Source organism: Mandrillus leucophaeus, unplaced genomic scaffold, assembly GCF_000951045.1.
Source record: "Mandrillus leucophaeus isolate KB7577 unplaced genomic scaffold, Mleu.le_1.0 Scaffold803, whole genome shotgun sequence".
Classification (NCBI taxonomy): Eukaryota; Metazoa; Chordata; class Mammalia; order Primates; family Cercopithecidae; genus Mandrillus; species Mandrillus leucophaeus.
Window position 1 is genome coordinate 1,588,081 of NW_012108731.1, and position 16,852 is coordinate 1,604,932.

A 16,852-nucleotide genomic window follows, 5' to 3' on the forward strand; every position below is an offset into this window, starting at 1 on the left:
AATTCAGAAAGGATGAAATACAAAACCAGCTTGCAATAAAGAAAAAAGTGTTATGTTCTTTGAAACTACAATAAAAGAGACATGAGTGCCTTATCTTTTAAGCCTTTTAAAGGCATCGAATTTGCTTGGTCTTAACACATATATCAATGTTACATAATATTATATACATTTTTCTTTACTATCTGCCTGAGGTATGATAGTAGGAATAAATGTTACAGCCATGAATTGCTTTTTAATTCTGTTTTCAAATATTGCACATGAGTGTTTGGGTTAGTAAATGGCTGGGTACTGGGTATGCTAATCATACCATTTTTTCTACACATTTTCATCCCCTTGTACACTTTCGGTGGGAAGGTAAATTGGTACAGCCATTATGGAAAACAGTATGGAGGTTTCTCAGAAAGTTGAAAATAGAACTACCATATGACCCAGCAATCCCACTTCTGGGTATATATCCAAAGGAATTGAAATCAGTATGTTGAAGAAATATCTGCACTCTCATGTTCAGTGTAGCAGCATTCACAATAGCCGAGATATGAAAGCAACTTAAATGTCTATTGACAGATGAATGGATAAAGGAAATGTACATATCTCCAGTGGAATATTATTCAGCCTTCAAAAAACAAAGGAAATTCTGTTGTTTGCAACAGCATGAATGAACCATTTTTCCAAATGAAAGAAACCAAACTCAGAAAGACAAATACTGTGTGGTGTCACTTATATGTGGAATCTAAAAAAGTCCAACTCCTAGAAGCAGAGAGTAGAATGGTGGTTCCCAGGGGCTGTGGTTGGGGTGGGGGGAGATGGGGTGATGTTTTTCAGTGGTCAAAAGTTTCAGTGATGCCGAATGAATGAGTTCTGGAGATCTCAGTGTGGTCACTATAGTTAATAATACTATATTATAAACTTGAAATTTTCTAAGAGAGTAGATCTTAAATGTTCACAACTCACGCATAAAGGAACTAACTATAAGAGGTGATATATTAATTCACTTGTTTGTGGTAATCATTTCACTATGTATATGTATATGTATATCAAAATATTATGTTGTATATACTTTAAATATATAAATTTTTATTCATTATACTTTAGTAAAGTTGAAAAAAAGGATCAACACAAAATTAATAAAGTAGCCTTCCAAAATGTTTTTTTAAAAAAGAGAGAATATGAATGAGAATGTGAATCTAAGAGTTACATGAAGGAACCACACTCTGAGTGTTAGTACTTTCTTGTTTAAACTTGAGGTTAAAATTGTAGAGGAACTGGTGAAAGGTGTTTGGGCTGGAGCATACTTGCTCAGTCAGAATTTTCAGTTAGCACAAGGTAATTACCAGTTTGAAGTACCCCTGCTAGGTAGGTCTGCCCCACTGAGGCAGTAGGGGAGGGAGATGCACAGATGGCTCGCCCAAGTCACCAAGAGATGAGGAGAAGCTTGTGCGCAGCAACATTATTTGTGACGGCCAAAACCTAGAGCCAATCCAAATGCCCATCAGCAATAGAACAGATAAATTATGGTGTGTACATAAGATGGATTATTATATACAATGAAAACACAGGATCGGTTACATAACATAATGAATGAAAGAAGTCAGACACAAAAGAACATATACTCCAATTTCATTTATTTAATTGAAAAACCAGACACAACCAATCTGTGGTGTTACAGCAGAATGCGGTTACTTTGGGGGAGGGGAGGCTATCATGGGAGGGGCACAAAGAGGACTTCTGTGGGTTGGTAATGATATTCTTCCTGTTGTCTGTCTCTACATCCTCAGGGCTCCGACCTCTGTCATCACTTCTCTCTCTGTGCACTCCACAAAGACGCATGCATTCAGTTCCTCTGAACACATCTGAGTTGTCATCCCAGACTTTTCTCTCCTAACCTCAGGACAAGCATTTCAAAAAGTCTTCTTCAGAACAGTAATCTCCCCAGATACTCTGGGGGAAAGGGAAGAAAGAAAGCCAGATTCATAGTCAAGTAATTTTGGGAAATACACTTCTTCACTTGGAAATTCACAGCGTACAGTAACACGTTAAACGTTTCTATTTAATTGTGCTTAGACAAATGTCTCTGCAACGTCTTTTTCCTGGGAGTCTTTGTTTTTGCCCTTTCACAGTTGCTGTGGCCCTAGTGGAACATACTTTGGAGACAACTGCTTCTGACCCTTTCAGCCTCCCGTCTCATGGGCACCTGCCTCTTCCCTACTCAGCTGGCTGCCTCACCCACCGCCAGCCTGCCTGATTTCTACTCCCCTCTGTGGCCCTTAGCAGCAGTTTGTTTTAGGTTTCTTAAACATCCTGAGCAGAACCAGTCCTTGCCTCATCCCATAGAATAGCTCTGCCATGCTTTATATTGCCTTTTATTTACCTGTGTACTTACGGGAACCAAGCTAGGTAAAAAATGAAGGACTGGGCTCCCGTGCTATGTTGCTCTCCTAGCAGGTGCTTCACTGAATTGTGTATAGCTGTTATTTGCCTCTCCTCCCCTACCTCACATACCGTGCCTCATCTCTCTGAGAGAGTAAAACTCTCTAATTTTATAGCCTAAGTGCTTAACTATAGGCTCAGTCTGGACCTGGGGCTAGATGGCCTCAGTTCAAATCCAGGGTGATCACCTAGGAGCCATATGGCATTGAAAAGCTACTTAACTTCTTTGAGTGTCAGTTTTCTCACTGGAAAATGAAAACAATAGCCTCTCCTTCATTGGCTTGGTGAGGGGACTTTATGAGGAAATGCCTGTACAGCACTTAGAAGAGTGCCTACCACAGAGTGAGAACTCCTTAAATGTGAGCTTTCATTGTTTTAATTGTTACATAATAGTAGACAGATAGATGGACAGATAGGTAAGTAGACTGATGACAGACCTGTGTAATCCCCTATTCTTGGCTAACCACAGCTGCTGCTGTTGACTGAATTGAAATCTAGTGAAATGCCTTTTTTCTTTTTTTTGAGACGGAGTCTCACTCTGTTGCCTACGCTGGAGTGCAGTGGCACCATTTGGTGCAACCTCCATCTCCTGCAACCTCCATCTCCTGGGTTCAAGCAAGTCTCCTGCCTCAGCCTCCTGAGTAGCTGGGATTACAGCTGCCCACCACCACGCCTGGCTAACTGGCTAGTTTTTGTATTTTTAGTAGAGATGAGATTTCACCATGTTGGCCAGGCTGGTCTTGAACTCCTGACCTCAGGTGATCCGCCCGCCTCGGCCTCCCAAAGTGCTGGGATTACAGGTGTGAGCCACTGCACCTGGACGTGCCTTTTTAAATATATACCTAATTCTAACACTGGGCAAATAAGAGAAAAGTATCTCACTAGGTATAGTGATATAGTATCTCATCATATGTTGTTTCATAAAGTAGTTCTTGGTGATAGACAGGAAATGTGATAGTTTGTCTTCTCTTTCTACCCTCTGATAGTTACCTCCATCTCTACTTCTCTGTGAATTCTCCTTAATTGTTCTTAGCAGCAAAATGATACTAAGTTGATATCCTTTACCCTGCTTTGTTGAGAACATTAGCAGTAAAACAATGTAAACAGTCATGACAGAGTCATTGGGCTTTCTAATTCTGAATGAATCTGCACATCAGTTTCCACAACACTTGTTTACCTCCAAGTATAGTGATATTTTCCATTCCTTAGAAATTTGTTTTTCCGTTTAGGCAAACCTCTTTTGCTTAAATATTCACCCGGAAGAGAATAACTCGACCAAGTTTGGTACTTTTTATCTAGGATGAAGAATAAAACGTTGCTTATTTAATGTTTCTAACTTACAAAAAGAGAAATGTGTGTGCTTCTCTTCCTTATGTGCAGGCGCCTCGTTCAGAGGCTGTCACTGTCCTTGGCTCTCTGGTCTGCTTTCCAAATACCTACCAGGAGATTCCTTTACTGCAGTCAGTGCCAGAAGTAAATGAGGCCATTACAGGAACTGAAGATGTCAAGGTACATAATGCATTTGACTGTATCTCAAGTTTAGCACTTTTTATAATTCTGGCTGTATGATTTATCTCTTCCATTAGTATATATTAATCTGCGTATTCCTGAAATTTTGTTGTATCTTTTAAATGTTTCAGTAGGTGTTTTTAGAAGGCTATTCGTGGGCTATACATACGTTAAATTCAGAGCATATTGCAGTTAGACCTTATAGCTATAGCTAAAGCAGGTGTTTTTTGTTATACCTGTTTATTGGGCCTAGGGATCATAATCATGTAGTGAATTGCCTTTGGTAATAATTTTATTAACTTAATTAACTGCATTAGTGCATCAAGTTAATTTATAAGAAATAATGGAAGTAAGCTAAATACTCAATCACGTTGTTGGCCTGATTAAATACTACTAATAATTTGAGATTCTAAATTATTTATTGGCGAATAAAAGTAAGCATTTGTTCTCTCCTCAGCTGACTTTGAGGTAAACAAAAATGCTTTTAGAATCCCAGAATCAATCAAACTATAAAACATAATTACAGTATATAATTCAATGTACAACATTTAATTCAATTAAAGTAAAAGAAAACCGAGATTTTCCTATCTGGAAGTCTCATTTGCTTTATACCAGAAGCGCTCTACTCCCACGGGCTGAATGGCTTAGGGAGGCCCTGTGGAGACCCCCATCCTCCACCACCCACTCCCCCGAGCCCAGTGTTCTTCTCGCCTCAGGCTCTCACTCATAGGTGAGCTCTCTGAGCTCCCTGGTTGAACTTCAGTAGTTCCTGGCTGCCTGGAACATGGTCAGAACATGTGGGAAACCAACTATGACAAAAAGTTTTTATTTTACTTAATTTTGTGTTTTTAGCATTACCTCATAAATATTTTACTGAAGAATGCCACAGAAGAACCAAATGAATATGCAAGGTAAATGTTGAATAAGAGGTAAACTATTTTAGAATTTTAAGATACACATTTATGTGTAAGTAGTTAATGTTACAAAAGAAAACACTTATTCTTTCACATAGCTCTTATACAGACTGAAAAGTATAGGAAGAATGATGCCAGGAAGATGCTTTGCATGATTATTTAAAAAGGTATCATTATTAAGTAAAAATTGTAAAGTGCAGAAGAGTATACATAATACACTATTTTGTGTGAGAAAAAGCAAGATTACAAATATAATCATGTATCCTCTAATTAGTTTTCAAGAAGAAAGAAAATGAAAATATAAACCAAATATTTATAGAAATATAAATATATAAATATAAATAGTTGGTGTATGTGTAGGGTAGTGACTCTCAACCAGTGACGATCTTTTACCCCAGGAGACATTTGGCAGTGTCTGGAAACATTTTGGCTGCTTCTGCCAGGCATCTGAGGTAGCCAGCAACCTATGACCAAGATACATGAGGTCTTCTGAGCCACTTATGTGATAAAAAGTTTCTGCCTCTCCTCCCAAGGTGAAGACCAAAGCTGGGAATGCTGATGGAGGGGAACACCTGTCTCCGATCCTCAATTTCAAACCCCATAAGGTCACCAGAAGCCCAGCTCAGCCTCTTACTCCCTCCTAGGAACGGTTCATGTTCTGCTCCCTCTGTAGCCTCATTCCAAGACAACAGCCCATCATTCCTCACTGCCTTATCAGCTATTTGATGATTTTAAGGGTTTTTTTCTCTTGTATTTTGTATAATTTCTTTGGTTATCTTCAGTAGATGGGTTAGTCCAAATTTCCTAGTCTGCTGTTACCAGAAGCTAAACTGATAATAATTTGCAAATATTAAGCTAACATTGCATTTTTGGATAACCTCAACTTGGTTTATGTGATACCAGACCTGGTTTGGCTAATATTTTGTTCAGGAAAATTGCTTTTATGTTGATGGCCTGTAATATTCCTTCCCCATCCTTCGCTTATCGGGTTTAATTATAAGGTTATAAAGTCTCACAAAATGAGTTAAGTACTATTTCATTTTCTTTCATTGGAAGGAGTTTTTACAGAATTAGAATTAATATTCTTATGTATTTAGTAGACCTTGGTGGTAAAACTACCTAGGTCTAATATTTTCTTGATGAGAAGATTAACCACTGACTCATTCTCTTCAGTGATTTTAGGACTATTAAGGTTTCCTCCTTCTTTTTTTTTTTTTTCTTTTTTGACAGTATTGATGAACCAAACTTTTCTAGGAATTAGCCCATTTCACCTAAATTTTAAAATATACTGGTATATGAGTTATCTCTATTATATTTTATCTCTTTCACTTCTATGGTTACATCCACTTTTTAAATCTCTGACACGTTTTTTGTATCCTCTGATTTTCTGAAGTAGTCTTGCTAAAGATTTGTCAATTTTATTAGTCTTTTCAAAGACTAGCCTTTGGTCTTTGTTCAACTTCTCTATTGTATATTTGCTTTTATTTCCCGCTCTCTGCTGTTTTCTATCCTTCCTTTTGTTTTCTTTACAATCTTACCTTTAAGGTTATATATTATTTTCTTACCTTTAAGGTTATATATTTAGTATATTAATTTCTCCTTTACAGTTATAAACATTTAAGACTACATGTTTATTGCTAGTTACTACTTTGTCTGAATTCTATAGGTATCTTTTTGTTACTGCTGTCTTAGTTAATTGCATTATGGATCAAAATGTCTTACAACAGTCTGAAATTATTGAAATTTGCTTAATGACCTACTAGGTAGTCAGTTTTTGTCAATATCTCATATAAACTTGAAAAAAATGTATGCCCTGTTCTTTGTTGGGCATAGTGTTCTAGTTGTGTTTATTAAATTTTTTTAATCCTGGGCTTCAAATATTCTGTATCCTGTCTGATTTTTTTTCATCAACTTGATCACCTTCTGGAAGAAAAATGTTACAGTCTCCTGCTATTTTGGTGTGTTTATGTATTTCTCCTTATATACTGTCAAATTTTGCTTTATATATTTTGAGGCTATGTGATTAGTTGCATAAAAGTTTAGAATTGTCCTATACAGTGAATCAAATATTTTATATTTTTTTAGTGACTCTTTATTTCTAAGGAGGATTTTTTTTTATCTTAAAGACCACTGGTTTAGTTACTTTTAAGTAATACTTTCTATTCTTTTTAATTAACCTTTTTATATTCTTCTTTTAGATATCTTTGCAAAAACTGTATATATCCAGATTTTATAATTTTATCCCATCTGATCTTTATTTTTTAACTGAAGCTTTAGGTTCATTTTCATTTGTTATAATTACTGATCTGTTTGGATATACTTCTTTTATCATATGTTATACTTTATTTTTAATAGGAAAGAAAGATCCAATTAAAAATAAGGTACTTCTTTTATTTCTCCTTTATCTTGCCTTCATTTCCCCATCCCCTGTTTTTCTTTCTTCTTCTTTTTTTTTTTTGGATTTTTCTCCATTCTATTTATTACCTCAATTGTTTTTAAATCATAGGCTCCCTTTCCTTCTTTTAGAGGTTATACTAGATATTTGAATACGCATACTTACCAAGCCTGCAGTTAGTCTCTCGTTACTCTCTTCCTGAACAGTGCGCGTTCCTCAGAACATAATTCCCTGATTTTGCTCCTACCTCACTGAACTTTCTCCTTTCTGTCCCCTTTGCTGACCTTTCCTCCTCTACCTAACCTCTGATGAATGTTAGAGTGACTCAGGGTTTAGGACTGGGCCTATTCTCTGTATGACTTCCTGGGTACTCTTATTCTGATCAGCCTTTAAATACCATCTTCCCTCTGATTTATTTATCTGCCTCTTCATTGAGCCCCTTTTATACTCAGACTTATATATTAAACTGCCTACTTGACATCTCAACTTGAATATTTTAACACAACTATAACTGCACCCTTGAGTCTGCTTCTGACCCCCCTACCCTGCCTCCAAGCTGAACCCCGCCTCCGAGCTGACTGTCCCTCAGATTTCATCTCACCACATGGCCCCACCATTCCCCCAGGTTTTCAGTTAAGAAATTTAGAGAAAACCCTTGATTTCTTCTTTTTCCTACACCTACTGCATCTGAATCATAAAGTCTTGGCAATTCTTCCTCCTCTCTTTTTAGTTCAGAAAGCCAAATTTCTGTGGAGTTAAAAACAGAATAGAAATGCATATGGCATGGTCAGCTTTCTGTAAAGAGTATCTGGTCCTAGCACATTGTTTAGAGGAATTAACAGTGAAATTTATTTTGAAAGTTGTATTTAAATATACTTTAAAATAAAATATAGCATTTGTTTTATGTTTGTGGTAGGTATTGTGCATATTACTGTAAAGAAAACAATTACAAACTCCATTTTTGGCAGTTTCCTCAGATTTATGTTTTTTATTCTTCCTCAAAAATATCTTGAAACAGTAAAATGTAATAACCTATTAGTTTCAACAAAACTAGATAAGCTGGGCACAGTGGCTCACGCTTGTAATCCCAGCACTTTGGGAGGCCAAGGTGGGTGGATCACGAGGTCAGGGGTTTGAGACCAGCCTGACCAACATGGTGAAATCCTGTCTCTACTGAAAATACAAAAATTATGTTGTAGTGGTGGGCGCCTGTGGTCCCAGCTACTCAGGAGGCTGAGGCAGGAGAATTGCTGGAACCCAGGAGGTGGAGGTTGCAGTGAACTGAGATTGCACCACTGCACTCCAGCCTAGGTGACAAAGCGAGACTGTCTCAAAACAAAAACAAAAACAAATCAAAACTAAGTGGTACGTGGGCTGTGACAATTAACAGAAAATATACCATTCAATTAAATATTTAAGTACTAAACCATTATCAATATTTCTATTTGTCCTGAAAATTGGCCTATTGAGGATTCTTTATCTTTCCTTTCAAGAAGACATTCTGCTAATAAATCTACAATTTTTGCTATTTTGTATAAATAGATTTAAAGTGTTTTGTTATTTGAAAATACTGAGAAAGTTTATTAAGTTTCATGAGAGTTTTCCTCTGTTTTCTTCTTTTTAAAAAGATGCATTGCTGTTTGCTCCCTTGGGGTCTGGATATGTGAAGAGCTTGCACAGTGTACAAGCCACCCTCAGGTGAAAGAGGCCATCAATGTGATAGGAGTAACTCTGAAGGTATTACCAGTTTGTGGTGCTGATTGGACATTAAGCCATATCTGAGGCATTTAACAGTTTGAGTTTGAATTAGGCCCATCTTTTTTATCCCCCAAATGATAGAAGGATTGTGATTCCCATTGCATGTGCTGCGAGGCTCCCGGGAGGGGCACCGACGGCTGCTCCCCTGCTGGCAGCTGCAGCCCAGCCACCAGTGTCTCGAGGTTCCTGGACCAGTGGCCAGATGGGTTCCTCTGGTGGCTGGGAAGCTCCTGCTGCAAAGAGGACACCTGTCACCTGTTGGTGGGAGTGACAAGAGAGTGGGGTCTCGTGCTGTGGCCTCTTCAGCAGGCCTGGGAGAGACCTCCACAGCTTCTATTTAGGCCCCTCAGTGTTTACCATCTGACTGAATCTTGGGCACTTTAAGGACATCTTTCTCTCTTTGTTCTGTTAATGAGAAGAAGAACTGCCATTCCCTGGGCACTCACACTAGGTCGGAGTAATGGCGAACTCTAAATACTTTTGTTAATCTTCAAGACAGCTCTGCAAGATAGATGTTGCAATTTCTGTTTTATACCAGAGGAAATCAAGGCCCAGAGAAATTAGGTCACAAGCCTGAGGCCACACAGGTGTAAGTGATGGAACCAGCAATAAAAGCAGATCTGTGCGGCATTAAAGACATGCTTGAGCTTTCACATGTGCTGTTAGGCTGCCTCTAAGCCAAAGCTCAAATCCTGCTGGGTCCTTTCCTGGGTCCTGCTTGGAAATGGTGGTAATAAATAGCATTGCCATTATCACCCTTAGGGAACCAGTGAGTGCCTGGTCTCTGCCACGTGCTGTGCTGAGGGTTTTATGTAAGTTTTTAGTTCAGGGGTAAGTGTCCTCAGTTTACTGGTGGAGAAACTGAGGTGCAGGAGCATTCAAGGCCCTAGAATGACCACCTCACTGAACCAAAGTTCAACCCCTGAACCATCCATCCACCTAACACCAGCATTCAGGCTGCTGCGTGCCCTTCTGTGCTGCTGCCACACGCAGCTATAATAGCAACGGCACTTACAGCTGACGCCTGGGACAGTCGCCATCAGGCCAGCAACAGTCGCTGTTCCACCCTTTGTGTATTATCTGCTTCTGCGCATAGGATGACCAGCCAGTGCTGTCTCCCACCCTTGGCTTGGCGTCTGGCCCCTGCCTGACCAAACTCAATGCCTCCTGTTCCCCAAGTACACCCTCTGACCACCCCCATTGCTTCATCCTCCCCCATTTCTCCTCCACAACACCTGGGAGTGGAGGTGGGGGTGGTTGTTGTATTATGGGAGCTGGAAAAACACTTGCTGCTGATCCCTGTGATGAGAAATGGAAAAATTATCCAACCACAGTATCACAGAAGAGTGCCCCTCCAGCCAGAGCAGGGTGCTGACCGCTGACCTTTGTCAGCAGATTTAATCCTCAGAGCTGCCCTGTGAGGGGAAGTGTCAGTGCCACCTCCACTTCACAAATGAGGTGGATGAGCTGACTAGGGACCACAGGAGCTTGCCAAAGCCAAACCCAGAACACTCTGGCCACATGTGTGGAGTTTTGCACGACTGAGGTGTGTAGGACACCTCCTGACTCACAAAGCCTTGGAGAAATATTTACATGTAATTTATTAAAGTGAAAACAAGTTGGCTATAAATTATATATCAATGTAGATCCCAATTCATTTTTAAATACCCTTTTTCAATTCTAAGATCTGTTTTTAAATTTTTAATTTTTCTTAAATCTAGAGGTATATATATAGTTAATGTAAGGTGGTTCCCCCATCTCTATTCCTTCCATGGAAAAACTATTAATAACTTAGTGGTGTGTTAGATTGAAGGAGATAGACACACACAGACACACAGAGTCATGCATCCCATAGTGATGGGGATACATTCTAAGAAAGTGTCACTAGGTGATTGCATTTTTGTGTGAATATCATTAAGAGTATTACAGAAACCTGGATGGTTTCTGGACTTTGTGGGATGGCTTGTTGCTCTGAGGTTGTAAACCTATAGAGCACACTACTGTACTGAATACTGTAGGAACTGAATATTGAATTGGAACACAATGGTGAGTACTTGGGTATCTAAACATGTCTGGACATAGAAAAGGTACAGTAAAAATATGGCACTATAAGCTTATGGGACTAGTGTTATATCTGCAGTGCTTACCAAATGTTTCCAAAAACATTGTTAGGAGGTACGTGACTATATATGTGTATCTCTGTATAATACAGGAAAGAGATAGAAATTGCTAACAGAGTAGAAGATAGATAATCTTTCTGCAACTTTTCATAATTTGGGGGGAAAATATAAGATACCAGAAAAACAATGTGGTTACCACATACTGAGCTCTCCCTCTGTCCGCTATCCCAGCACAGCATAGAGACTGTCCTGCTGAATCCTCCCGCCTCTGGATAGCAGTAAAAGGGAAGAGGACTGAGGAAGGTCAAAGAACTGGCTCCAGCTTGAATTGCTAAGAAAGCAGAGGGATCAGGATGCAGCCAAGTTGTTGGGTCTTTAATCATTATTAATAACAGGAAACTCATTGACTTAAGTCCTGGTCTCTGAGGACACCTCCCTCCCCACTTCCCTCTTCCCCTGCCTCCCTCTAGTTCCCATGTTGCTGTGGCAACTGGGTTGTTTTACCTAAGGACATAGCACATAAATCAAAGAACTGAGGACTGGAAGGGAAAGAGTTGCTACAAGGAACAAGAAGAACAGCCACCACTATGAGAACAGGGGATTCTAGGAGGCTTTGGGGTTCTGCCAGGAGGGAGAAAAATGGAGAAAGAGGAGGCAGTGGAGTCGTCGGCCCCACCGCCAGCTGAGCCTCTGCCTGCTTTTTGGGTAGCGGAGAGTGCAAGCCCTGGCAGGGCTTCCTGCTTTACGGGCTCCACGTAAAGCCAGTGCCACCTCTCTTGTAAGAACCCTTCAGAAATGCCCTGCAAAGGTGACCTAGGTGTGCCCTTGAATGTGCAGAGCATTCCACTCAGCGAGACCTTGCTTGGCTGGTTTGTTTATGGTGGGGTAGCAGATGGATGGTGGGCATGGGGTGGTTGGGGGAGGTGGTTCTAAGCCATAGCCATACTCACCAACTCTTGTGAGCTGTCCAGCCCTGCTCCTTTTCCCACCCCATCTTCTGAGACATCACTGACTTTCCTCCTTCTCCTTACCCCATTGTTGTGTCTGGCTTTGAGTCCTGCCAGCTGTACTTCCTTAACGCCCATTGAATGCCCATGGTCTGTCCCACCCACTACCCAAGTCCATCCCTCACACAGCTTACCCTGCCAATATGGAGCCTCCTGATCAGAGTCACCAGTCCTAGACTGGCCCCCACAGATCACTGTTCATATCACTGTCAGCGGGATATGTCCACACACAGGCTGACCAGTACAGCCCACAGGCTGGAGCGCTCATCATGGCTCTTGGTATTCTGTGACTGTATGCTGGAGAAGTGAGAGAGCAAATGAATGGCTTATTTCATCTCCACCATTCCCCACTCCTTCATTACATGTCAGTAACACCACCCTGCTTGCAGCCCCCTGTATCTGACCGACCTTTCCTACCTTGGTGCCTGGGCCCTGCCACCCATGCCTGGAGGGAGACCCCACATCCCCCCTGCGTTCTTCCAGGAGCAGCTTAGCTCTCCTCTCCTTCCACGTTGCCGTCTCTCTGCCTGTTTTCCCCCAAGCCCCATGTCCCACTACTCTCTGCCCATAGCTTTTTTGTCTTGTCGGTCAGCTCTCAGAATTTTCCCTTGTCTGTTTCCAGCTTCTTGAGTTCAGAGCTTTGCCAGCCTTATCTTTCCACCTGGTGACTCTACCACTGTGGTGCAGCAGCAGCACACACAGTGCCCGCTCATGTTCTCCCACTCCCTCCGAGTTTCATCTTCACCTTAGGCATACCACACACATCCTTAAGGGGGGCATGCTAGGCATTAAAGATACAGTGGTGAACAATATATGCAGGAAATAACAGACAAAAAGGTCAGCTCTGATAGCCTGTAATGCCATGAAGGAGATCTAATAGGGGAATAGGATGAAGCTGAAGAGCTGAGAGGGTGGGCCACCACCCAGCTCTCGGGGCAGTGTGGTGGCCTGAGGGAGGAGATGACATTTTGTGCCATAATTTGAAAGATATAACAATGCAAGCCACATGCAGACCTAGGGATTAAGTGTTCCAAGCAAAGTTTAGAAGGAGCAGGTGCAAAGGCCATGGGGCCAAAGCAAGCCAGAGTGTTTGAGAGATGGAACAAGGCTGGTGGAAATTGTATCGTCTGGGATGTGGGGTCTCTGTGGCCAGGGAAGGCTGTGAAGAGACCCTGAGTGCAACTACTACAGCCCTGGGTTTAGCTAGTGCCTCTCAGGTAGGGGTAGTCAGTAACTGTTTATTCTGTAGAATTAAAAACCTTTCCCTTTCTTCTTCCTTATTTTATACATTTGTCACTGAGGCACTGAACATTGATGATGGTCTGCTTCATGTGGCTTAGAGTGAGGTGTCCCTACACCAGGGTCAGTGACGAATTTTTCCTGCCGTACATAATGAGTTATGGATAATGGTATAGCCCCATGTTCTGGCCAGGGAGAAAAGCAAAGGGTGCCCTTGTCCCTTCTATGCTCTCCCAGCATGAAAAAGTAAGACCTTTAAGGTGCTGCCCTTAGACATGGTACGTCACAATAAATGGAAGCATCCAGACCTTGGTGATGAGTTGAGATGCATGCTCAGGAAACGTACTCAAAATAATTGAGTATACCATAATTCCTTCGTTATCTTCTCCTATACTCTAACTTTACACATTCTTAGTATGTTATACATGTAGGTCAAGTTTTATTTCATAGGATAGAAAGCCATTTAATCAATCCCTGTTTCTCCATATGTAAAATGAAAATAACATCTACCTTGCAGAGCTGTCAGTGAAGATTTATCAATGAGAGAATGAGTAAAATCCTTGTAAAAGGTTCAGCGTATGGGGATATGTTTTAATTTCCTCTGTTTGTCAAAAATATGATTTCTGTGAGCTGAATAAGAAATTTGAAATTACGGTTTTAATTTCCAAATGAGTAAATGAAAGCTTCTTGTTCCTGTAGAACGTTATGTAAATTAACACAATGAGGCTAGAGAAGAGGCAGTTTTAAAATGGTGATGTGACGATGTCTAAACTCTCTGGTAGTAAGACAAATTTTTCATCAATTTGAGGCAAAACAGATAAATGTAATCTATAAGGAACTGAGAGGAAGTAACTATTTTGTCCTTAAGAATGATGTACCTGTTAAGTTATGTGTCTGCTTTGGGATTTGGTTTCCTTTTATAGTTTCCCAACAAAATCGTGGCCCAGGTAGCTTGCGATGTGCTTCAGTTGCTGGTTTCCTACTGGGAGAAACTTCAGATGTTTGAAACCTCTCTGCCTCGGAAAATGGCAGAAGTAAGTCTTTTTTTTCTGGAATACTAAAACATAAGCATTTTCTTTTTATTGTATTTGATATTTAATTAATTATAAATGTTCAAATAATTGTTAGAGAACCGACTATTAAATTGCCACAAGTCACTCGTTTTAAGATTAAGTTAGACTGGTTCTTCTCAGCTGTGATTTCAGGCACTATGTAAAGAAGCCAGCAGTGTTCCAGACAGAGGCTTATACTTGGGGAGTTTGAAAGGCAGGCACAACCACAACAAAGAAACCTTTTGTAGATTGGGCTTCATTCATCAAGAGCAATTTGGATGGTGCCAACAAGGAGTAGGCAGCTGGTTATGATGCCCTCCGTGAGGGGTGGAGGGGGCGGCTGTTGTGTAAAACAGAAGTCTCTCCCAGACTAAAGCCCTGGACCCCACTTTCTGCCCTAGCAGGATTACTGGCCGTAATGAGATTGCTACCATGATAACCTCTGTGTGGGTAACTGGTGGGAGAGAGGGGTGGAAGGAATAGGAAGAATCTTCTCAACAGTCATATCCTGAAGGCCACTTGCGTCCAAGTGTGCTTCGCCTGTACACAAGCAAGCACCGTCACTCCCATAGGTGTCCATGGGATAAGGCACTTCTACTGAGTTTTATAGCTGCACTTTTAACACATGCCCTGTTCTTATACATCCAGTGGTAACTCTTCGAGGAAATTTGATTTGTCCCCGTGAGGTATTACAAGGAGAGAGAAGAAGTGATGTTGGTTTATTTTCTCTCAGCCCTAGACAGATTTCCCTGGAAAGATCACTTTGTTCTCTCAGAGGTACATTAAAAGGCACAAGTGATTTTTGACCTTAAGTGACTTAGAGTGAAATGGAGTTTGGACATGGGAACATAAAATGCTCTGAAATGGAAAGTAGGGTTTTGGGGTGACGATGTAATTTATCGTCTAAATGGGACTGCTTTTGAGAATGAAAGGGGTGCCGTTTACACCAGGACAGCAGGTGGAGACTTAGGGTAATTTATAATAAAACTAAAATGGGAGCATTTTCATAATTATTTTTGGAAGTGTTTTTTCACTTCACTATGAAAACTGTGGAAACTGATGTTCAGAATTATGTGACTGCAGAGAGAAATACTCTTTTCTCTGTCTTCCCCCCTAATTTTTCAACCAGAAAAGTAGAGTAGAAACTGGATGTGACCCCATTGTCTTTTCCTAATTTTCAAGATCACCACACAGCTGGCCCTCTGCTTTGTATCACCTTTCTTTGGTGAGTTGGCACCAAGCTGGCTTTAGTTGCAAGGCCATCGTGGGACTCCTAACATGGGCTTACAAAGGCTTACAAATATTGTCTGTTTGATTGGGGATTTATCTTTTATGCAGATCCTTGTGGCCACAATTGCTTTTCTTTTACCAAGTGCAGAGTACTCCTCAGTGGAAACAGACAAGAAGGTAGGTGGCACATTAACTAAGTTTTTCCTAGAGTTTTTTTTATTTTAATGTAAGGTAAAATGATAAATAATGTTACAACTAGTGATATCCTTTGTAATATCCTTCTCTATTGGCCTTAACAGTCTTTTTTGTGAAAATGCTATTTATTTATTTACTTGCTTACCTGCCTATGTAGCACCTGCATGTCCACTGAATACTATGTGTAGGGACAATTCTCTTATTATTGCATGTAGTGAGGTTTAAAAGACTGCAGCATAAGTTACCGGGCATGTTCTTCTTCCAGTTTATTGTGTCCTTGCTACTCTGCCTCTTGGACTGGTGCATGGCATTGCCCGTGAGTGTCCTTCTCCACCCTGTGTCCACGGCAGTCCTAGAGGAGCAGCATTCGGCCAGAGCCCCCTTGCTGGATTATATCTACAGGGTGAGTCTCCACCTGGGTCTGGGGGAATGGAGTGTGGGTTTATATGCCAGAGAAACACCAAAATATGTCTTATGCATGTACTTATTCGTCATTGCCCTTTTGAAAAGGATTTATGGTGGCTAAACTTTTTCTTAAAAAGTAAATAACTTGGCCAGGCACGGTGGCTCACGCCTGTAATCCCAGCACTTTGGGAGGCCGAGGTGGGCAGGTCATGAGGTCAGGAGATTGAGACCATCCTGGCTAACAAGGTGAAACCCCGTCTCTACTAAAAGTACAAAAAATTAGCTGGGTGTGATGGCAGGCGCCTATAGTCCCAGCTACCCCGGAGGCTGAGGCAGGAGAATAGCGTGAACCTGGGAGGCAGAGCTTGTAGTGAGAGGCGATCTCACCACTGCACTCCAGCCTGGGCAACAGAGCAAGACTCCATCTCAAAAAAAAAAAAAAAAAAAAAAAAATTGTAAATAACTTAAGGACTGAAAGCAGAACAGATATAAAGAAGCAGTGGTTACTAAGTTAAAGATGCATGCATTTTACATGAGTATCATCTTTATTCTTTAAACAACTGCAGTTTTGTCAGAATTCTTCAATTTTCATGGAACATGT

The 16,852-nt window shown here is 40.8% G+C and overlaps 1 protein-coding gene across 1 annotated transcript in view; it reads left to right on the forward strand.

Annotated features, from left to right (window-relative positions):
• Nucleotides 1–16,852, forward strand: part of RALGAPA2 (Ral GTPase activating protein, alpha subunit 2 (catalytic)) — a 182,977-nt gene that overhangs the window by 136,934 nt on the left and 29,191 nt on the right. The window contains exons 25-30 of the mRNA XM_011967606.1: nucleotides 3,808–3,936; nucleotides 4,789–4,847; nucleotides 8,874–8,982; nucleotides 14,293–14,403; nucleotides 15,760–15,828; nucleotides 16,112–16,249. Coding sequence (XP_011822996.1) covers nucleotides 3,808–3,936; nucleotides 4,789–4,847; nucleotides 8,874–8,982; nucleotides 14,293–14,403; nucleotides 15,760–15,828; nucleotides 16,112–16,249 — 615 coding nt within the window. The remainder of the gene's footprint in view (nucleotides 1–3,807; nucleotides 3,937–4,788; nucleotides 4,848–8,873; nucleotides 8,983–14,292; nucleotides 14,404–15,759; nucleotides 15,829–16,111; nucleotides 16,250–16,852) is intronic.